This window comes from Delphinus delphis, chromosome 20 (assembly GCF_949987515.2).
Source record: "Delphinus delphis chromosome 20, mDelDel1.2, whole genome shotgun sequence".
Classification (NCBI taxonomy): Eukaryota; Metazoa; Chordata; class Mammalia; order Artiodactyla; family Delphinidae; genus Delphinus; species Delphinus delphis.
In genome coordinates this window covers 31,546,476-31,569,932 of record NC_082702.1, presented here as the reverse complement: position 1 = coordinate 31,569,932, position 23,457 = coordinate 31,546,476, and the positions used below count along the sequence as shown (strand labels likewise).

Here is a 23,457-nt window from a genome sequence, read left to right as displayed (position 1 = left end):
CTACATGGGGTGGGCCCTACATGGGCACTTGTCTGAGGCCCAGATTTCCAGGTGATTCATCAGGAAGTGGCCTCACATAGGTCGCAGGGGCCAAAACAAGCTGAGGGCCCCCAGGCAAAGGGAATGGGCTGAAGCTCTTCCATGTGGCTCCTTCAAGGAAAGAGTATCCTGCCACCAGGCAGCTAGAGCCTGTCTCTTCGTTAGGGCCAGGTCTCCCAGGTGGAGAGAAATGAAGACCCCCTACCTCCTCAGCCATTTGCACATCCCCAGGCAGAAGCCCAAACCCCAGACCCTGAAAACCCTTCCCGGTCAGAAACACAGGCAGATACTGCCCAAGAGAGCAGGGGACAACTGTCCTGTGACCAGGCCCAAGTCTCTCCCACCATTGAAACAATCTTGCATCCCCTTCCCAAGGCCAATAACTGGCTATTGACCCCCATTTAAAATGCTTTCCACTGAGAGCCCAGTGTCAATGGTCACAGAGCTCCAACAGCTCCTAGCCCCAGAATGTATGCCACATGCTGGGTCACCATCAAAATACTCTGGATCTATTGTCCCACCACACCTCCAGCCAGACCGACCTCCCTCAGATCCCTAGCCAGGGGACTGAACTCTGAGGCTGGTGAGGGGAGAGCAAGACTTCGGAGCTGGGATGGGAGTCCTGTACTTACAGAAACCTGTGGGGACTTCGAGGACCCAGGGGCTCGGCAGGCCTTAGCCTTCCTTGCAGGGAGTGGAGAAGGGGCCAGGCCCAGTCACCCCCAGAGGCTGGGAAGAGGCACTTCTGCTGCCTTCCAAGGAGCCCCAGGCTGTGCCTCAGTTAAGGACATTCCCAGGAAAGGAGGCCTGAGAGAAGTTTCTGCTCCACTGAAGGACTGAACAAAGGGGGCACATGACACTTAGGGAGAATATTCCGGAGATTTACTGGCTACGGACAGGGGTGGTGGTGAAGGAACCATCCTAAACAGAGTAAATGCAGAAGTTACTGTATAGGAAGGAACGTGAGAAAACATATACCGACTCTCTCCCACCCTGCCCCTTCTCCCCACAAATAGCACACAGAGCGACAACGTCAGCAAAGCAAAGATGAAAGGAAAATAATCAGTCAACCAAACAAAGCAAAGAATTCTCCCCCTCCACATCTCTAATCAAAGTTACTGATCAAGCGAGAAAAGGCTGTACTTTGCTTCCTTGCTCTTTTTATAAGATACACATTTGAAATTCCTGACGGAAAAATACCCAGTAGAAGCTAGCAGCTGAGGTCAACGGGGGCCCACACTCATGCAACTCAGTCAGCCTGCCTGGCTCTTCAGAACTGAATTCCCCTTACTGCCCTCTCTCCAGTGACTTCATATCTCACTGTCATTTCCGCTGCCCACACAGGCACAAACAGTGCAACAAATCAGGGTAATCCAATGTAGCTGGAGAGCTACTGGCAGCCTGCACCAAGCCTGGAAGCCTCTACGCAGCAGATGCCAGCAGAGGCCAGCCTGAATAAGGCAGTCAGAAAAAACTGGGACAAACTTATACTAAGAACTTATTCACTGTTTATCTGAAATTCAAATTTAACCAGGTGTTCTGTACTTTTATTTGCTAAATCTGGGGCAGATGAAGGGGCCTTAGCTGCAGGCCGTGCCAGCCCTGGATGCCACCTGAGAGCCTGCCTAGGTCAGCTCTGCTGCGGCCAGCCAAGAGGCTACAGTATGTCTGTTTCTCTGTTAGAAGTCACCTCTGGGATCACGGGCTCCCCTCTTTCCTGTTCAAACAGAAGCTACTGTCTGAGGCAAACTCTTTTGCCCTCCCCATCCTAAGAAACAGATTCTCAAGGACCCCAAGGGCAAAGGCAACAGGGCATATAGAGTATGCCAATATGCAATGCTGGGCTTCTGCCAGCCCCTCAACCTTTTATTTATTTTTTTAAAGGTCTGGCCTTTATCATTGTTAACAGTAAATCAAATGTCCACCCCTTCTTCTCAATGTTTCCCTACAGACTGTGCAGCTCTGCAAGTTTCCTTCTTTGAAGGATCAGCCCTGTTTTATCTAACCCCAGGAGACACTCCCCTCTACCTTCTTTCAGACTGAATGCCTGTTAAAGGCCCCTAAGTCTGAATCCAGGCATGTGGAGCTGGTACAGAGGACGTGGGGAGGGGGCTGGCACAGGAGGCTGAAGCAAAGAATCTGCTCATTCAAACCTTTGCTGAGCGAGCCATCGTGGGCTAAATACCTAGGAGAGGGCACACGGAAGCTATTTCAAAAATCGAGATTAGGACAAAGAATTTTCCTCCCTTCCTGGGTTAGCCACTTATAACCAACAGTATTTCCACTTAGATGATCCTGGCAAAAAAAGGAAAGAAAGAGCCCACTTAGACATCTGAACAACTCTGGGATGGGGACTTGATGACCTGGCTATCCCCAGCTACCTAGCACAGCCCAGCACATGCAGGACTGTAACTGCTGAACTGAACTTAGGCTGACACATCAACACACAGGCCTGTTTAGGCAGGCCCTCCCTGAGCTATAGCCAGTCACAACAGTTACATGTATAACAAGGCAAGGAGAAGCACAGATCACTTGAAAATAATTTTGGAAACATTTTAGTTAGTGGTTTTAAGCTTTTTTCCACCAACCCTTTTTAGTTAGAAACAAGTGGCAAGACATTTATTTCCCTCCTGTCCCTGTCCTGTGAGGGATACTAGTATACTATGAAGCTGTCAAAAGATGGGCCGGAGATAGGTGACTTCTGAATTCAACCTACAAAGGATGAAGAACAGGGGACCATCCAGGACCTCAAAACAGCCTCATTTTCCTGCAGGGAGCTACACAATTTCCGCTTAATGAGTTGCTGACTTCCTCCTGATATTCCTGAAATGCAGGCACAAAAGCCTTTTTTTTACTGATATAAAATGAGCATCTTGAACAATACCATAAAGTGCACATCTCCATTAGGAATTTTATAACGTTTTCTCCCAATTTGCTGGACACAGGGCTCAGTCAATCTCTATGACTGACTGAGGCTAAGTGAGAGTCCAGGCAGGCTGGTGACTGCCAGCACTCTGGTGGGCCTGGGACAATGCCCCAGCTTGGGGTTTTATTCAGCGTTTGGCATGCCCGAGTCACTTTCTGAGTGACATAATGGAAATGTGGCAGTGATGTGAACTACCTAATGAGCTAGACAAAGGTTCAGATGCCTAATGGAGAAACAATGATTGTGGGGATCAGTGTAAAGCAGTAGGACGTTGGCACATCTGCACGTTATAGTTAAATTAAGTATTAAAGCTTTGGCCAAAACAGTTCACTCAAACAGAGCGGGCAGGGGTGAGAATCCAAAGAGTAAATGCTCCTCAATTTTTTTCCCCTCTATATCAGCAAGTGCGGGATTCTGTGGGAAAGTCTATAGTACTGTTCTTCAAGTAACCTAAACCCTAGAATTTAAATGATTCATCAAAAGAATAACAATAGTGGCTGCTCTACTGCCATTACAAGTCCCTAATTAGACTAAGTTATTGGAGGGCAGGAGCAGGGCCTACATTCTGGCTTCAGTGTGCGTGGGCATCTCCTGCTCTTTGATGAACGCGTCCAGCTCAGGAGTGATAAAACCAAAGGATTCGCGCTCTGAGAGCTCACTAGTTCCACTTGTTTTCCCTTAGAAGTTAGGTGGCCACGGTTGTTTTAAAAAAAAAAAAAAAAATCAAAGGAACAGAGTCCACGCAATCAAATCCCTAGGCCTCTGAAAGGGACTCAGATCAAGTCAGTACATCCCTCTGAGTGTCTCAGTGAGTTTATTATGAGCCACTCGGAGGCAGGCACTGACCCTGTCAGCCTCCAAGTACCCTTGATTTTGTTAGAAAGATTGGAATCTCATCCTGGGAAGATGAAAGACTACCAGGACCACTTTCTCTCAGTTTCTCTGGGTAAATGGTGAAATCATGGACCAGTATCAAGGGAAAGGATTTAGCTCCCTGACCGAGTGAGCTAAGGATGACTTTTAACCTAATAATCTATCACAGGACCATGATTTCTGGCCACAAGCTGTAACCATGAGTACACGGGAACCTGTTAGATGCTGTGGCCTTCTAAACTCGGCCTCATGTCTCCTGCATCTCTGCACCCAGCAGGCCTTGCTTTACCACAGAATCCGTCGACAGGACAAGCCCTGGGTTTGCTCCATGAGCCTGGCCCAGCCCTTCTGGTATGAACCAAGTTACCTTATTTCTCCTATAAATGTCTCTCGCTACGCAAGTTCTCAAATGCCAACCAGGGACTGCATTCCTCTCAACTCCACCCAGCTCCCCCTTCAGGGCAGCTTTCCTCTCCCTTCTGTCCAAGGGTAGAGGACCTCATCCCCCTCTGCAGGGCTCACGTGCAGCTCTCCTATTTGGAGCTGGCAGAACTGCATGACGCAAGGAAAGGCAAATTCACAATTAATTCTCACAATGAGAATGATGAACAAGAGGTGAGCCAGGGAGCAAATACATATTTAAACACCTTGCGCCTTCTCTCCTTTATGACACTGTTATATTTCTATCTACAAGATCTAGTATCAAAAAAGAAAAGAACCCTAAATCAAACTTTATGAAAAGTCCTCAGAATACTCTTTTTAAGGCACTGTTAAAGCAAATTGTTTGCTTTGTTTAAAATATAATCAACACATAAAAATTGGGCACAACTTGCTAAATCAAGTCCCCTGCCGTGCTTGCGTTCTGAGACTTTCTTAGTAAAGCCCAATCGAAGGTGAATAGATGGGACTAGAGGAGGGAGACAGCCCCTTAGGCTACATCCTTGATAGATATAAGGGGACCCAACTGATGAACAGCAGATGGCCCCATTATCTATCTATTAGCTCTTTACTACAAGGGAAGGCCAACAATTAGTATTTTTATAACCAGAGGATTGTGAGGGTAACCATGCCCTGTGACAAGAGAGAGTTTCCTCCCTAGAAGCAAAAAAGTACCTTTGGAGACTCTGGGGATCTTAACATCCTCCTGGGAGAGCCCGCCTCAGGAGCAGTCCATAAAACCGGTAGAGCCGACCATACCCAATTTCTCGTAGCCCCAGCTGGTCCATTCAGGAACAAACACTCGTCCTCACGTCCTCTCTAGTTTAGTCCAAGGCTTCGGGAGAAACAGGGCCAATGATGGGGGACAACCTCTGCTCAGGGACCACACATCCACGGTGCTGATGCCCAATGTAATGAGACCCATGAGCCGGCCCGGCCAACTGGCTTCATGAGTGGGAAAGGGAAGGAGAGGGGAAGCCGTCCAAGCAGAAGAACCAAGCACCAGAGAAGGGAAAAGAGGGGCTTAGGAGTCCTCTTGAAGAGGAGAGCACACAAGGCCAAGCAGTCGCCTCGCAGTGCTGCAGCTACAGAGGGCTCCCAGGTTTGCCCTCCCTCGAGCTCCAGCTGAGACCCCGGCAAGGTTCATTTACTAGGCTATCGTTTCCTAGGCCTATGTTTTCATCTCCAGTGGGATTTCAACAGAACAGCAAACCAAATAATTTGGAGGATGGTCTTGGACCCCCGGACGCCAAGGCCCACCTTGGTGAGGTAAGAGGGAAGAGGACATGGAGTGCTTGGTATTTCACACACAAATCTTAACTTACTAAGGCTGAGACTGGCTTTCACATTCAAATAAAAATGTGAAAAGCAAACTGTGACCCTGCTACAGGGAATGTTATATCTAAATAAAAGCAACTCCCAAAGGCTTCATTTCCTTGCTCATTTTGGGTGAATTTTTAATCATTTAAGGTCAACTTTAACCAAATCACAGATGCCTATATAAGCCTATAATTTTCTGGCCCAAGCACTAGTGAAGACATTTACTCCCACACAAATAAAAATTTGAACAAAATTTCAAAGGAAAAACAAAACAAAACAATGAAAATAAAAGAATGTGAAAAGAAATACAAATCAAAGAAATTTATTGGTGTTGACAAATATACATAATACAAAAAAACAAAACAAAACTAACACAACAGAAACAAAACCAGAAACTCCCCCCACCCTGGCAGGCCCACAGGCCTGAGGTACTGACAGCGAGCAGCCCCAGGAGCCCCTTGGAGCATCGCACTTAATTCATGAGGACCTCCATCTGCACCAGCCTTGCGTTGGTGTCCCCAGATGTCCGGTAGGGTATCATCCCAGCAAAGGTAATCAGGGCTCGGGCTTGGCTGCGGAGTTGCTGAGAGAAAGGGGAAGAAGAGAAGAAATCCAGTTAACTTCTGGGTCAGGGCACTGTCCTGAGAACCACCACCCCGGCCTTCCATTTTCTACCCCTTGGGGTCAGGGCAGATTCCCGGTGGGTGGATGACAGTCTCACCCTCCACCATCATGTTCCTCCAGCATGGTGCAGAGTTAGCAAAGCTCGGCTGCTGGGGCCTCAGTTCCAAAGCCCTTCTGCTTAACAAAAGATGGATGGGTGTGCCGGGCAAGCTGCCTCACCTGACACGTCTGACCAGCTGCTGACACGGCCCTGTGCTTCAGATTGCCTGCTCTACTTCTCTGAGCCTCTCTCTCTCTCCTGGCTGGTTTCTGCCCAACTGTTACCATGGGGTCCTAAGTTTCTTTCTAGGACCCTCGTGAAGCACCTGCACTACCAGAGGCAACAGTCGTGCATAAGTGAGGCCCATTCCAGCTCTTTCCTCTCCTGCATCTTCCCCTTTCCTTCCTTTCACTCCTTACATTCCTTCCTTCCTGACAGAAGTGCTTGGTCCTCTTTTCTCAGGCAACAATATTTATGAGATTCCTGGATTGCTCCAGGAAGGAAAAAGATTTAAACTCAGGTGTTTCCAACAACAAAAATAGGAACCTTCACTCCAATTTCCAACTGATAAATTACTGAATAAAGAAACGTAAGAGAACAGCTTCAGGTTGCCCCACATTGAGGTGTGTTGGATGCTTATACCAGCAGGAAAGGAAACCATATCTGGAATAGAAAAGGAGGGTCTACACACATCTTTTGGATCAGTAATGAGATTTTTAAGAAAAATTCAAGGGTCACTTACTAGGCTTCTTAAGGACCATTCAAGAAGAAAACTGAAAGGTAAGTGCCTTTTACCTGATATGTGAAGTAAATTGGCAAGTAAAGGTCCTAATTAATGTCCAAACCAAAAGAAATTTACTTTATGATGAGAGTATCCATCAGATTTTCTTTAAAAGTGCAAAAATGTGCATGGGTTCTCCTGCCTAACTTGCAGCTACTTTACGTAAGCTCTAGGGGTATGCAGGCCAAGCGACCCATCCACTCCCTGGCAACACTGCAGCTTAAACCATGAGGCCAATTCTTGGGCAGGCAGCTTTTACACATAAGTCTTTCCTCGACTCCACCCATCCCTTCCTTTCATTACAAAAGAGAGCGGTGGGTAAAAGGAAGACAGGAGAATGGCTTTATCCATCATATGTAAAAACTAAGTGCCTAAAAAAGAGAGACTAAAACACACAGCGTGTGACTCCAGCTAGTCTTAAATCAGTTCCCTTCAGATGTGGAAAATGGACCTGCCAGGCCACCAGCTCTGCTCTCTGTGAGCAAGCCCTGCTCTGACCTGTAAGCAGTACAGAGAGTATCAGAAACGCCCACCACTTCAGTAGTTGTATTCACAACAGCACTGCTGCCAAGGCCCCAGCACAGCGAGCCCACTGCTGGCACATCTCCTATGTAGGCTCTTGCCTGTCCAAGGGCAGATGGCAGACCTGCAGCTGCCTCTGATGCACACACGGATGGGCCTACCACGTCAGAGGACCACTTCTGAGCACTGCTATGTATGCTGCTAAAGGTGAAAATTCCCACCGTCACTCACGAGGCAGAGGTTCTGACAGTGACAATGCCTGTAGGGGTCATAGCAGAGAGAGCCCTCAGATATCCATGGAGGCGGGAGATAGATTTTCAAGGCTCTAGTTTCTTGATTGCAAAATCAGGTATGGCTGTTGTACACCATACTGAGAGACTCACCAAACATTAAGTGGAAATGTTAAGGAAAAGGTAATTCTAAAACACTGCCTGTTTTAATGGTTTAATTGGAAGTCCAATGCGCTATCCATTGCGCGACGGAATTAATGGTTTAATTGGGTCAAACACATTTCTTTCCCCTTTTGTCAAATCAACTGTACACCATACACTGTTGGAATCCCAGGGTTCTATCTACCTGGACTCTGCATGACCCAAGCAATGCCGGAGGCCCCACAGGCAATGGAAAGGGCACTGGCCTTGGTATCAGACAGACCCGGCTTCCAGACGTGGCTCCTTCACCTACCACCTGAGGGGCCCACAAAAGCAAGACACCTCCTGACCCAGGCCTCAGATCCCTCAACTGTAAAATGGGGATAACGACTGTCCTAGGTACCTCTCTGGAGTCACTGTGAGATGACAGCAGAAACAAGGTTTGCATCAAATTGTTGACCAAAAGTAAGTATGGTTTTCATGAAAGTGCTGAACTGAGACTCATAAAATGACCTTCTATTTAAAAATATTTAAAATAAAAATATATTTTAAAAAAAAGGGCTGGAATTCTTGTGGAATCAGTATAAATTAGCATTTTGATTTTTTAAAAGGTGATATTCGCTGACTTAGCACATCTTTGTTTTTTAGCTTGAGAAGAGTAGCAACCCCATTAATGTTCGATTTCTTCCGGGAGCCCCCGACACAAACTTTACCCAGCTGCCAGGTAGTAAAGAAACGAGCAATTTAGGGTCATGAGCAGTGGTCTCATGAGGTGCAATGGACAGCAAACCAGAAAGGTGGTTCTCAGCGATGGCTCTGGCCAACCATCTGGCTGGGATCTTACAGAATCACGGTCCTCGATGACTCGCTGGGGCCTGGATGCCGATGATGGACTTGTCCCCTTGAGCCTCTTAAACTGTGTGAATAAGATGTTCATGGTGGCGAGCAGCACTTCTGAGAGGTTGTGCCTGACCTGCACAGAGGGACACACATGAAGTAAGGAGAAAGAACCAAGCCCTGGGGCCAACCACAGGTTGGGGGAGGGGGGAGCAGTGCTCCAGGAAGGCCTGGTCACATCACATCTCCACAGCTGCCAGGTGGAGCGCCACACAGCCACCAAAAAGGAGCTGATGGCATTGAAATGTCAAGCGTGAAAGCAAAGCTCAGGCAATGCTACTCAGAAGGTCAGGTAGGTCACTCTTCTGATCCCTTGTTTATGCCAGTCCTCCTAGGCAGGGGCAGTGAGCAAAACGCATGCCCACTACGTCTGGCCAGCAAGAGTGATTAGCAAAAGCCTGCATTTGAATGTCAGCAGGCAGGGACGCATACACTGGTTCTCTAGTCCCTACCACTCCCCACTGTCTCAGACCCACCAGACTGTCTCCATGGGACCAGCACAGCCCGAGCAGAGTCCTTGGGAGTGTCTATGAGGACAGGCCCTGGTACAACACTTCAGTCCATGAAACACTGAATGATGTAACCAGGGGAGGGCAAGAATCAACAGAAGGAGTGGCTAGGGGTAGAACTGCAGCAGGTGTGAAGGGATGGTCGGCAAGAGGTAAGACCTCCTGAACTGTGTGTACCACAGCAGGCAGCTGCCTCACCACATGTGCAGAAGCCGGCCTTTCTTCTTCCTCTAGAACAGAAACATGCTTTCATAAAAGGAATGTGCTTACTAATGGTTTTAAATTGAAACACTGTTAGGAACATCCTGGAACCAGGCAGCTGGCCCTCAGTGCCTGTGGTTCTAGAGAAGAGTCTTACCCTTAGCTGCACATGGGAATAACCAGGGGAGTTCTGGGCTGCAGCTCAGATCAGGGAAACCAGAATTTCTGGGCCTGGGCACACAGATTTTTTTAAAGGTCTCCTAGCAATTCCAGTGTGCAGCCCAGTTGAGTACCCTTGGGCTAAGCAGTGGCAACATGCTAGAAACCCTGCAGAGAGACAGTAGCTCTGGGGCTCTTGGGCTGATAACTGAGTCCGTGGTCACTGCATCTGCTTCTTGAGACAAAATGGTTCAGAGAAGGGAAAGAAGGACGTGAATCATGATGCATATTTCATGTACCCAATGGAACTACTTAGACAAGATCAGAGTTAAGCACTGACACACCCTCTAGAACAAGTGCATAATAAAGAATCAAACCAGATCCCACAGATCAACAAGAAACCTGTTTCTCCCAAGAATATGTCTGGTCTCTAAAGCGAGTGTATTTTCTGAGTCAGGAACTCAGACTATAATCTGATGGGGATATGTGTACTCACAGAAAAACCAGCCCAGGATACCTGAAATTGGACTTGTCTTAGAAAACTCAGTCTGGATGGTGACTGTAGTAGGACTGTTAAAGTTATTGGCTATGTTAAAACAAAAGCTTTCAGTTAGAAGTGGGGGAAAAAAGAATTTTATAATTCAGGAAGAAAAGGACTCACCTCATCACTGAAATTTCTGAAGGCAGCCACTCTCTCTTCCACACTTTCCTGATTCAGGGGCACCAGCTTCAACCGATCAATTATCTATTTAAAACAAAACCCATCGGTCCCATATGATACAACCATCACAGTCATTTCATCTCCTCAAACACATAGTCAGCATCTAACACATTCATAGTGGGCTTCTTAATAGGAAATGCTAATCCCCTCATTCAAAGGCTTTGATTCTAACTTGCTGACTGACTCAATTCCTATCCTCGTTTTCTGAGGCAGTTTTACAATTCAGAGATTTCAAATTACTCTGAGAAACCTCTCTGTTTTTAGACTAAAGAAGAAAGGAAGAGAAAAAGGAAAAAAAGAGCAACACAGAAATCCCTTTTATATTCACAGGATCATACTTGTCCTTCTTCACTTAACAGGCATACTGGTGACATTTCCTTTGTTTTAAATGAATCTCACGAAGTGTTTTGATTTTTCAAGGGCATACATTAACCTGCACTTCAAACACCCCTCCTGAAACTTACATCAAAGGCTCTGTCAATATGCCCACTGTGATACTCGTCAAAAAAGGTGATCAAGTCCAACAGAAGATAGAACGTGGAGTCCACAAATTTATTTGCACTGATTCCCTGAGCCCTATACCTGAAGGACAAAAAAGAAGTAAGGGGGGTATATTAGGAATTTCTGTGCAATCTATAACTTGAGGATAGCATCTAAAAAATGTCAAACAAAACCTCTTAAACTCTCTAGATGAAGTGAACTAAGGAGTGGAAAATAGTGTTTCTTTTGAAATGGCCAAGCATTTGGTGGCGGGTTTGACAGAAATCCACCTATAAATGTTCTGTGTGAAGCACAGTTCTCTTGCCTCAGCCCCCATCTCAGCAAGCATCTCCAACCCAGTTTTCACTGGGTCACTTTATTGGGCGTATCTGCAGACGGCACAGAAAGTGACAACTATTGCCCCAGCCTGGGAGTTACACTGGTTGAAGTATGATAACTCCTCGAACTCATGGGGAGGAAGGTAGCTTCTGAAACACTGGCCACTACGTCTCTAAGAATTTCCCCATCCATCCATCACTAGCTTTGTTCCAAAATGTCTTTGAGATGGCTGCTAATGACATATAGATGAGTATAATGCCTAGAATTAAACCTCATGTACAGGATTAAAATGTTGAGATACCCTTTCATACCCTTCCTTTTCGCAAGAATGTTTACCAAGTGACAGTGCCAAGTGACAGTTGGTTATGACGTGGGGGAACAGGAACTGTCAAACTGTCAGTGCTGGTGGGAGGGTGAGTGAGTAGAGCCATGCTGGGGAACTCTTTGATGCTACGGTAAAGCTGAAGATGCGTCTGGGTGGGCGCTGGGAGCCCCGGGACCCCCCGGAGCCAGCCCCGGCCTTACCGCTCCGCGACGGAAAGCGCCATGTTCTTCAGCCTCTCCTTGTTGGACTGCGGGGCACTGATCTGGGGGACGACAGGGCTGAGCAGTTTGTTCATCAGCTCCAGCACCTTGTCAGCATTCTGTTCGGTTTTTTAAATTAAGAAAGGAATCAATTAAAAATAATCAATAAGAGGAAAAAAACTAAATAACCGAAACCAAAGAGGGAACTTTTGTTCTGTATCTTGATCTGGGTGGTGATGACACAGATACATACCTGTGGGAAACTCATCAAGCTGTTCACTGAATATGTGTACATTTTTCTACTTTTTAATTAGACCTCAATCAGAACACTTTTAAATGAAAGGAAAAATGAATTATAACCCTCTTTTTGCCCACGTTGGTCAGCTGATAAAAGGAGAGAATGTACTCTTCTTCAGGCCCTAACAGTCATCGGTATTCCCCGCATGTTCTCACAACGAGCTACTTCCTCCAGTTCTCTCAGAACCCCTCAGCTGTGGTTTTGTTCCCTGACACACACCGGTCAGTGTTTGTGCGGCTGCCCGGAGGGTGAGCACCAGGCATCTTCACCAGCAGCTTCACCACCCAAGCGTGATGGGCGCTTCCTCTGCTGCCAAGGGAGGCTTTGCTCAGTGCCCGTGGGACAGCCTTTCAATATGTCACTCTTGTTTGGACAGAAAGACCTTATGGGCAGAAATAATTCTGTAAAATGGGAATTTCACCCTGACTGGACTATTAACTGCCTAAGCACTAGGAGAAAATGCCTCAGCAGGGAGAGGGGTACAACAATGGCACCATCAAAATGTTTGTGCATTTAATGCCAAAAGGCCGATGACAGATCTATTAAGTGCAGAAGAAAGAAAAGAGCACATTTTACCTTGGCAAGGTCATAAAGCTTTGCTGCTTCTTCAAACAGTCCTTTATTTTCTGCCACGGAAGCAACTTTGTTGATAATAGGCTTTGTGTCACTAGTAAACTTATCTATGACTCCAGGCTGACAAGACAAATCATGGAGGGGAGGAAGAGAGAAATGGGGGGACAGAGCTGTTATTTTAAACACAGAGAAGCAACTGAGATCCGAAAACTACTTTAACTGAAAATACTTGCCCTGGGCAATGCACATATTTCATCAGCTAGACTCTGGCTTTCTTGAAGATATAAGGTCGTACTAAACATATGAAAAGGACCAAGGAAACTACCCATGCAGAGGCAGACTCAAAGGCAGCACAGAAGTCACCAGTAAGACTGTGTTTTCTAATTTTCCAAAATGACCTAGAGAATCGGTGAAATCATCCATGATTTTAATTTTGCTGATGAGTAGGCACTAGGGGGAAGAAAACCAGGAGGCTCAGAGAAAGTATCTGAAAGATTCTGAATTTGTTTTCTAAGACAGATGGCAAAAGAAATCCAGTCCTGAAAAAATATATGGCAAGTGGTGTCAGGATACTAAAAACAAACAAAAAAAATCTGCATCATCACTCAACAGCAACCAAATGGTCAAGAAAGTATGGGAGAGGCCTGAGGTACCGTGAAGAGAGAGGGCAGACTATGTGACGTCTGACTGGCCATCTGATTCTCCATCAGCCCTGGACCAAGTCGGGTGACCTGCTCCGCCACCCTGGCAGCACAGGAGATCAGTGAAGAGCATGGGCTCTGGGGTCAAGAAGGACTGGGCTCAAATTCCAGCTCACTTCCTTACTAGCTGTGTGATCTTGAGGAAAATAACCTCTCTTGTCTCCACTTCCTCCCTTGAAAAACAGATGACGCTTCCCACTGTGTTGGGTTCTTGTGATGATTAAGTGAGAAAATACATGTCAAGCATTCAGCACAGGGGCCTGGCAGTCGTCACTGCTCCATAAGCATGGCCACTGTCACCAGCACTGCCACTGTTCTTCTTCTGGATGGTGTGAGCAGTGGGAGGTCATCTTGAGACTGCTGTCTCTAAACCACCCATTTTTACAGATGAGGAAAGTGAGTCCCTAAGAGAGGCATGTGGAGAGTGCCCGAGTGGGTCAGGAGGGGTCTCTGACACTAGGGCCTCTGCCCCTTCTACATTGCCCAATAGCCATGATGGGTCTTAGGGAACTGCTAAGGCTCACGGGAGCAGCTGCATCTCTGGGGTCAGTGTAGAGTTCTGAGCCCTCAAAAACTATCTTTTGAGAGAGGTCAAGTGCATTTGTAATTTTCCCCTCTGGGGAGAGTAAGTGCAGTAACCAATTCCTTTCTTGCATATTTTCTGAGCCAAGAATGGCAGAAATGTAGCCTTCTCAGCTGAAAATATGGCAGGTGTGAACAGATGAGTATTCTGAACATAATAAAAAAACTATCTAACCACAAATTTACATATTTTAAGGAGAAATGCAAATGTATGTAAAATCAAGGTCATCATTTGGGGCCTGTAATTTTCATTCTTTGTTTTTAAAACTAAGCAACTTCATTCAGATTTGCATCTTCAGTACCTTGAATCCTAAAATCTAATTGTATTCTTTGGACAATTATAAATCCCCAATTGCAAACTAACACACCTCTGGGGTGCACTTAACCCACCTTTCTACTTCCATCGTTCTCTAGTTTCCCAAGAATCATATCGAACTGCAGAGACAAAAAAAAGTTTACTCAGTTGATTGGACGAGGATATATACATAATCCACAATTCTTTGAAAACAAGAGAGGAATAGGGGAGGTGGGAGAAGTCTTGCACAAACTAGAGAACAGTGAGACTGAATCAACGTTTTCATTGTCAGAAACCAAAGAAAACTCTAACACCCCCCTGCCCCCAGCCACATCCACCAAACTCATATTGAGGTGACCATCCAGTATCACATCAGCATGAGAACTTGTACACTGGAAATCATGGGGGCGTGGAGAAAAGTTAACAGACATACCTCTCGACTTTCTATCACCAGCTCGCTCACACAACGCAGAAACATGTTTTCTCCTTGACTGTCTTTCTCGTCTCTAGAAGGGGACAAAATCAACCTGGTTTCTGGTGTGGCCCCAAGGTCTCTGTCATTCTCACAGTGGCAGAAATCAAAACCAGATGAAGTAAATGGTCAAAAGCCAGTCTAACCTGAGGAAGTAGAAGTATTGGAGGGCCTCTCTCGGGTCCGTGGATTCAAACTTCCGGGTGTAGAGAATGAGTAGCCGCACGAAGTTCAGCCTCCGCATGCAGGGAGGGTCGCCAGGCTCATGGCTGACTGCACCGACGGGGACAGAACTGGTCACAACCACACTGCCCTTCTGACCCATGCAACGGAGAGCTATGGGAACTGAGTCCAAAGACCCAGTGGTGGAACCTACTCCTGCAGCCCAGCCAATGTTTGCCACTGTGAGCTTAGGCCAATCCCCTTCACCACCCTGTCCTCAATTTCGTCCCAAGTACAGATTGGAGAAAGTGGCATTTTTAGTAAATCACTAGGTATGCTGGTCTCTGAGTGAAAAGATGGTGACAACTGACCATTACGGCATGTGCTCTGGAGTGAGTCTGCTGTGCTACTAAGGAAGCTGCAGCCATTCATGCACAGGTATCTTCTCTCCCTCCCCGGACTCCCACCCGATGCAGGTAGGCACACAAGATGGCTGGCTGTGCCTTCCAATGTCTCCAGTTAGAGCCCTAATGGGAACCAGTCTCACGACTCTAGGGACTGTTTCTCCTGCACCACCCTCCAGGCGACCTGACTCACTGGCCACAAAACTAGCACTTAGCACAGCATTTTATCTACTAAACACCTCAGGGAATACTAATGGAGGCGGGAAAGGCAAGAACCCTCATACTAATCATCTCATAAGCCCAACCGCCTACAACACTCTAAAATGATTGGTACCACTTGCCCAAATCCCTGCTGGCTGCAGCTATGTGTCCACTGCCATCTGATGGGGGGATGTGTTATGGATGTGCCACTGCCAACAAATACTCACGGAGCTGAGCGCTCTGTCCCGAGGATTTTAAAAGCAGCTTTAGCTCAAAGAGCACTAGCGCCACGTGGACAGCATGGCAGCGCAGCCGCTCCATGCGGAAGAGAAAGGCAATGGCAGCTTCGAACTGCGCGGTCAGGAACAGCACTTGGAAGTAGAGGAAGGGCTGATGGTTCACCGTGAAGTGGGACTCGCCTGTCCAGGAAGAGGAGGTCAAGCTGACTCAGAAGGAGCCGGCCTCTGCCGGCAGCCCCGAGCCCAGAAGAAGCCCTATGTGCTCAAAGGACTTGCTGGGCGGGACAAAAGCACCAGCCTGAGCCTGAACGGATGCGGGGGCTCTGGACACAGTGGACGCCACTCCAGCCGTGGCCTGTTTCCACAGCCTCTGGACCTCACAAAACAACTGGTGAGCGGGGGCTGTGTTGTAAAACCCAAACTGCTTGCATTAGTTGGGAGAGAAACAGAGCACAGGACCTTAAAACGGAATACAAAAGGGGCTGTTTCTCTCCTTTATCCTGATAAAAGTCACTCAATAAGGACAGGAATGATTTCAAAGCTTCGGTATACTCAGATTCACAGATATCTGCGTTCAACACTGCGGACCACTAGTTGGAATCTCCTTTTCTTCCCCCAATTTTTAAACAGTGAGAGAAAGAAAAAATTAAAAGCTATTTCTCCCTTGTTTGTGCTCAGATATAGTCACTGCGAGGTCTCTGAGGAAGCAGTAACCAAGTCCTCTTATGTCTCTCCCTGAGCCAGCGTCTGCCAGAGCAGTTCAAAGAACTAGTGGAGTTTACTGTCAACGACCATATAAGTCACATACTCTGTTTACGGCCACGTGCGTGGCCTCTACCCAAATTTGAACTCATTGTTTTGTTGTGTTTTGAAGATCCAGAGGGTTCTGAAGGAGAGACAGAGTTCAGAGATGGATTTTCCCAGAAAAAAGCTAAGCAGTGACCTTAGGTGGACAAGAGAGGAAAGGTAGTTATGTTCTGGGTATCTTACCGTAGTCTTCCAACAACTGTTTCTGGAACTGAGAGAGAGTGAGCCTGTCTTGTGGGGAGCTGGTGCCGTCATCATCGAAACACACCTGGTTCAACTAAACGCCCAAGAGAAATACAGGCATTGGTACAAGCTACTTCCTGTGCCGGGTGCGGACTTGTAGCTGATTAGCTGCCATGCTCAAGGCTACGCTAATGGCTGTGTTACTGGTTGCGAATATTACACAATAAAAAATGGGCCAGGAGACAGGAAATCCACTAGTCCAGTCACCCTATTGGCATTATACATTAAGCAGTAACATCTGTGTGCAGTGTGTGAGCAGGGGGAAGGGGAGAATGCCCTACTGGGCAAGGGAAGCAGCGCCTGCCTTCAGCCACAGGTAGTCCTCAGTTTTGTCGGCCACCTCGCTCTGGTTGTCAGTGATGTCACATCTGCCAATGATACAGTACACAGCCCGTTTGTAGGGGTCCGTGTTGTTCCTGAGGGCCCTGCGGTAATGCAGTCGGAGCTTGTTCTCCGTAGCTGGGGACAATCTAGAGACACAAGGGAACACACAGACACATATGCTAAAGACCCTCACGGGCATCTGAAAGTACCCAGGTCCCAACCACACAGCAAAGTCACAAAGCCTTCCTTCATGGAGGGTAACACTGTCCCACCCATACCCACGGGCACCATCACTTTAACCAGACTTGCAGCTACCAACACCTGCGTCTCCACCCACTGGCTTCCTCAAGTAGTGGCTGTCAGAGGCACGTGAGAAGGTCTGGGGAATTAATCCTCCACCCACCTCCCTGGCAGCCCTCAAGCAGTGATGGGCAAGAGAGAGTCAGTCCCTTAAGTGCCTCAGCCCCACTCTGGCTTCTCCACTCCCTTATCCCTGTGAGATCACCTCCCAAATAAACTCCATGCACTCAAACCCTTGCATCTGGGGGAAGAGTCTGCATCTGGGGGAACCCTAAAACACTGTCCCTACTTTACACTCTCTAACATGAGCAAGACAGGGCTTATGGTTTAAGACCATCTCTGGACACGGCATTATTGACACTGCCAAAAAAGTAACCCTGGTTTTCCACATGTATAACTGGGGTAACCACCATTATTTCTTCTACATACATGTATGTATATTGAAACTGGGTTCGAATATGAACTTAAGTCCTATTACATTAACAAAAACCAGAGAAAAATGAATGCTTAGCAGTTCCTTAATGCAAGAGAACTAAAAAAAAAAAACTTACTGAATTAATTCAATGATTATATCTCAAGTTTGCTAACTTCTAACTCTGGCCTTTGAGTATGAAGCGTATATTGTCATTTGGGTCAACTGGAAAAGCACTAAATGTGAACAAGTGAAGTGTAATACAACAAAGTTTCATTTACTAAAGCATCCTTGATGTGCCTGGGACTTTGTAAGTGTACACATGGTGTCAGAATGGGGCTCTTTTAATGTTCTCAACTGTTATTCTACAGAGTTCTACTTGCTTTCTAAACTTCATTTTTCTCCCAAGCAGAAACTTATTTGGAGCCACGCACAAGGAAAAGAGAGCAACGCCAGTGGGGGCCACCCTGCTGATTCCACGTGGCTTCTTCTGGATGCACCATCTCATTCACTGTACCTTCTGTCCTTGCTGTTCATGTACTCCTGGAACCAAGTTTTAAACTCTCCCAGCTGGTGCTGGGCTCGGTTGACCACCTGTGAAGCGGCAAGCAGGTCTCCACAGCGCAGGCAGTAATAAATTAACGCCCACACAGGATGGCCTTCCACCTCTCCATCCTAAAAGAGGAAAGGTTTAACTGACGACTTTTGATGTGCTGGCCCTCAGCTAAGCCCTCTTCTTGTATTAAGTCACTTAATCTCACAACTCCACTAGGCAGGGACCGTGAATGGCCTCCTCCTCTCTGTTTTACAAACTAGGAACCTGAGGCATGGGGATGTTAAATAATTTTTCCAAGGTAAGCTGGTAAGCGGCAGTCTGGCTCGAGAGCCTTTCCTCTACAGCACTGTGTACACAGGCTTCAAAGACAGCCAGTGGGTTCTCCGTGGAACCCCAGTACCCACAGCAATCAGGTGACATGTTCTTCTGTGATAATTTACAGATGTGCACTCAGGCTAAGGACGTTCACTGACCAATAAGAGACTATCATCATATTTGAGTTTATAAAATGTTAACCATTAATGATCAGCTAAATGGATTCTGGCACTTCCATTCACCTGTTAGTTGTTCACTCACTTAGTATCTTTGTTTTGGACACCGTGCTTCGTTATGCACTGGGGAATCTAGGAAAGCAGCTCTGTTCCCACTCTCCCAGCACTAGAGCCTCTCTCTCCTAAAAGTGGCTTTGTCATCACCTGCGCAGCAGCCCTGTGGTTACTCCTCTTTCTCCTTCTCCCCAACTCCGCCAGAAAAGTGGACCTCAGACTTCCTTTCTTGGCCCCTCCACCCTTCCCTCGGCAGGACTCTTTCTTAAGTCCAGATCTGATCGTGTCACTTCCTCACTTAAACCCCTTTGAGCAATTTACATCCTAAGTGCTTAGCCTGGTGCTCAAGGCCGTCACCAGCTGGCCCCAAGCTGGTCCAGCCCTACCACACACCCGATACACCAGATACTCTTTCCTGCCTCCACGCGTTTGTTCACGCTCCTCCCTCCTCCTGGAATACCCTTTTCCCAGACCCCTGGCTGGCAAGCCCCTACTCTTTAAGCACAAATGTGGGCCTCACCTCCTGTATGAAGCCAGGAGCCTGCAGCCCACCACCCTTGGTACACAGCTCCGGTTCAGCACTTTGCACAGGGTCTGTATCTGACTGTAACTAGACTGTGAGCTGAGAAGAAAGGCACGTTCTAGGACCCATATCTAACTCTGTTCTTCCAGCTGTTTGAGCCAACAATCTCAGAAGTCAGCCCTGACTCTGCCACATCCAAGTTCTTCCACAGTCCTACTGGGTCTACTTTCAAAACATGTCCAGAACCCAATGACATCATCCCCCTGCACCCTCCTCCACCCTAAGCTGAGCGACCACCATTATCACCTGGACTCCTGCACCACCAGTCTCCCAAGGTCTCCTAGCTTCTCTCCCTGCCCCCTCTGGTCTCTTCTCCATATAGTAGGTCCCACACATAACCTCATTTAAACTGAAAACGCCTATCCGAGAGAGACTGCTCTGGGAAGGTAACTCATCACATAGAGAAAGATGCCAATACCTGAAGTCCAGGCAAGGGAGCCGGAAGTTTAATGTTCAGGAAACTTCGAACCAACTGGTAAGTCCCAGGCACCCCGCCCAGCTGGGCCTGATGCAAGTTGCCAAAGACAGTCACAAGGGTATAATTCTTATAACTGGAAAAAATTTAAAGGCAAAAAAAGGGAGGTTGAAAACACATATTACATGTATCTATGTCCATACCCACAAACATTAGACTGTGAACTCCACAGGGAAGGGCCTGGATTTCAACCTAACATAGAAGAGGAAACAGTGCATGCTTAATGAAGCAAACTACATTATTTATTCATTGGGCAGTGGACCACTGTGAAGATTTCTCATCACTGCGGATACTCAAAAGAATCCCTTGAGCAATATAATAGTGGACTTCAAATGCATTAAGGGCTAATGTGCAGAATAATAACTGCTCCAGCTCACAGCCTAATGCTCTAGTGGGATCTTTTCAAATTTTTCATTTCAAAAAATTTTAAACCTAAAAAAATGAATAGTCCAAAGAATGCTCATATATCCTTTACTTAGATTCGCCAATTGTTAATATTTGTATGATGTTGTTTTCTCTATATATATACGTAGATATACACACATATACAAACACACATACTTTTTTTCTGAACCATTTGAAAATGTTATAGAAATATAGAAATCAGTGGCTACCTCATCTGTAAATACTTCACTGACCTTTTAAAAAGAATCCAGGCTACTAGCTACCTGGTAAAATGTCCCACAAGCTGAATAGTTTCTCATGACTTGATTCAGGTTCAACTTTTTTGCCAAGAACCCTACCTACACAGCACCACAATGAGGCAGGTAATACCATTTTGCCCTTCTTGGTAACATTTAATTTGATCACTTGGTTAAAGGTGTTGTCCACCAGATTTCACCACTGTAAAAGCACCTCCTTCCCCCTTTGTAATTAATAAGTACTCTATGGGGTAATACTTGGAGGTCATGTGAATAATCTGTTCACCAATAATCTTTCACCCAATAGTTTCCACTGGTGGTCCTTGCTGAACCCATTGTCACACTGGTGGTTGCAAATGATTTTCTATCATTTCCTGTTTATTTATTTGCTAGCAGGTTTCTTAAAATCCTTTACAGTGTTTTAAAATTGCTTTTATATTAAGATTAAATGGTTCAAGTTATAGATACCCAAACATGGGGTTAATACATTGAAGAACTTTCTAAATATGTTTCTTGTCCAAAACAAAACAGACTGCCTCAAAAAGTCAGGTGCTTCATATGTTCAACCACATAATAATATTAATATTATACCACATTAAGTATAATAACCAACTGAGAGAGACAGGGTGAGAGTGAGAGAGAGAAAAAGAGAGAGACACACACAGAGAAAAACACCTAACTGTCAATTACAGAAAACAGACTCAATGGAAATTGATGTAGTCATAAAGAATGATACTGACAAAAAATTTTAAAAGCAAACTACATAAAACCATATATTGTACACATTTGGATCATAAGCTGTGTAAAAGATACATATCAAACAAAATATTCATATGTCCAAAAAGGCGGCAGGGGTGGTGTGGGGGTAAGGAAATACAACAAGGTGCCAGGGGCCTCTGGGCGGGGGAGAGGGGACTGCTCCCTTTTTCAGGTCCTCTTTTTGGCATCTTCCAAAATTTCTGTAACAGTCATGTAGTATTTTCATAATGAAAAATGAACACAATTCAATTTAGCAAATGTAATGAGTTCGCCATCACTGGAAGTAGTTAAAAGCAGAGGTTGGAAAAGAGATTACAGAACAGTCCTGGAGCAACCAGGACAAACAGATGCCCACTATGGTCTCTTCAAACTCGAATGAAGACAACTCACATGCTGGAAAGGGCCTCAGAGCCTAAATTCCTTGAGAGCTAAGAAATGTGTACCTCGCTTCAAATTTGGAATGTGGCAGGAAACAAAACAATGCTATGTTTTCTCAACATTTTCAGCCTTATACCCCAAAAATAATTTGGGACCAGGTCTACTTTGCCACCTGGTGTATTATATCACTTGAAATACTGTACGTACGTTACACTGTCGGTGGATTAGCATTAGAAAAAATATTTTTTTTAGTGAGTACAATTATCTGAAATATTCCCTTTATCAAAAGGGACAACAAATCTTAAAAAGGATGCCATCCGAGAGTGATGCTACTAGAGTGAAAAAGAAAATAAGCATACAATAGTGGTTCACAGGAAACTCCCAAATAGCTCCAAGTGCTGCTAAAGGAATTAATGGAACAACATAATTCCAAAAAAACTAAATGAAAAGAATAATAAAAGAAATGGGATAGCTTACATATATAAAACCAAAAACTGCAGCCTGGTACCACTGGTGAAGTCAAGCAACAACGTTAAGGATGAGGTTTACTGAAGAAAAAGCAGTCACGAGCAGTCATATATGTACACACGTTAAAAACTAAACTCCTCATGTTTTTTATATACTGTAATAACTTCTGACTCATATTTTGCTGACTTGTAGCAAATAAATACCACTATATACATTAGGTTCTTTATGGCTGAAGACTTAGAAATTTACATTACAAAAATTTAGTGAAAGCCTGATATAATACTTTATGAACTCTTTGTGCCCTGTGCTAGAAGCAATAAAAAACCATTTGGAGTTCCAGATTTTTCTTAACAACAGAATGGAGGCTAGCGAGTTTAATATGTCTGATGGTGTTCATCTCGTGTAGCCATTATATAATTAATTTAGTATTTGGTATAAAAACCTGTTCTCTCTGTGCTGTACCAGGTCTGAATTACCTTGACTTCCTAATGAACTATTATTTTGTTGACAGAGGGTGACCACACTACAAGGCCACAGGCAGCTGCATGGGCTCAGCAGCAAAGAACTGCAATTGAGCAAGTATATTCAGCTTGGCTTTCTCTTCTCGAGCTAACAGAGAGAGGCCCAGCACCCTGTCTCTGAAATAAAGAGGGTCTGTTGCACGCTCACGACAACCCCTGCTGGCCAATTCAGAAGAAGAAGTGTCCACAGGGAGTGGATGAATGGCACGGGCCCTACCAACGAGGGGGACAATAGTTAGGGCACAAGGGCACAGCCACAAACCCCTTGGTGACCAACTCCAATTAGTGAGGAGATGGCAAAAAAACCCCAGGCACAAATCAGAGGCAGCCGGGAAGGATCTGGACTCACAAGGATTAACCGAGTAGAGCCAGAAGGAAAACAAAGGATCAAGGGGCCTTCCTAAGGTTTGAAGGTGGTAATGCTGGGTGGGAAAATTAAAATGCCTAGAGAAAACAAAGAGCCTAAGCAGTAATGGCTGAACCACAGGAGGGACAAGGATCCTGACCCAAGGCATCGTGCTCTAATAATCATGACTCTGTACTGAGGGACAGAGAGTGGACAAAGAGAAAAAGAAAAGCCTAACAGTGCTCAATGCTCCCACTCAAAATGATTTTATATCGGTGCATAAATAGTTCTGGTAGAGAAGTGTTTCTGAAAACAGCCTAACACCTCTCAGACTTGCTCAACCTTGTTTAAATTATACCAGCTACACAGCACTTAGCTTGAGGACTACTTGAAACCCAAGAATGGCT

At 45.9% G+C, this 23,457-nt stretch overlaps 1 protein-coding gene across 8 annotated transcripts in view; it reads right to left on the bottom strand.

Annotated features, from left to right (window-relative positions):
• Positions 1 to 5,902: 5,902 nt before the first annotated feature.
• Positions 5,903 to 23,457, bottom strand: part of NUP93 (nucleoporin 93) — a 128,313-nt gene continuing 110,758 nt past the window's right edge. For 7 of the 8 annotated variants that reach the window (XM_060000873.1, XM_060000874.1, XM_060000875.1 and 4 more), the window contains 14 exons: positions 19,881 to 20,013; positions 18,296 to 18,453; positions 17,047 to 17,212; positions 16,683 to 16,776; positions 15,681 to 15,872; positions 14,833 to 14,959; positions 14,648 to 14,720; positions 14,310 to 14,354; positions 12,640 to 12,756; positions 11,766 to 11,884; positions 10,886 to 11,003; positions 10,362 to 10,445; positions 8,779 to 8,907; positions 5,903 to 6,179 (listed from right to left, as the gene is read on the bottom strand). In XM_060000873.1, coding sequence (XP_059856856.1) covers positions 6,069 to 6,179; positions 8,779 to 8,907; positions 10,362 to 10,445; positions 10,886 to 11,003; positions 11,766 to 11,884; positions 12,640 to 12,756; positions 14,310 to 14,354; positions 14,648 to 14,720; positions 14,833 to 14,959; positions 15,681 to 15,872; positions 16,683 to 16,776; positions 17,047 to 17,212; positions 18,296 to 18,453; positions 19,881 to 20,013 — 1,666 coding nt within the window. In that variant the 3' untranslated portion in view covers positions 5,903 to 6,068. Of the gene's footprint in view, positions 6,180 to 6,264; positions 8,908 to 10,361; positions 10,446 to 10,885; positions 11,004 to 11,765; positions 11,885 to 12,639; positions 12,757 to 14,309; positions 14,355 to 14,647; positions 14,721 to 14,832; positions 14,960 to 15,680; positions 15,873 to 16,682; positions 16,777 to 17,046; positions 17,213 to 18,295; positions 18,454 to 19,880; positions 20,014 to 23,457 lie in introns of those variants that run through there. The other variant, XM_060000872.1, reaches the window with a different exon arrangement.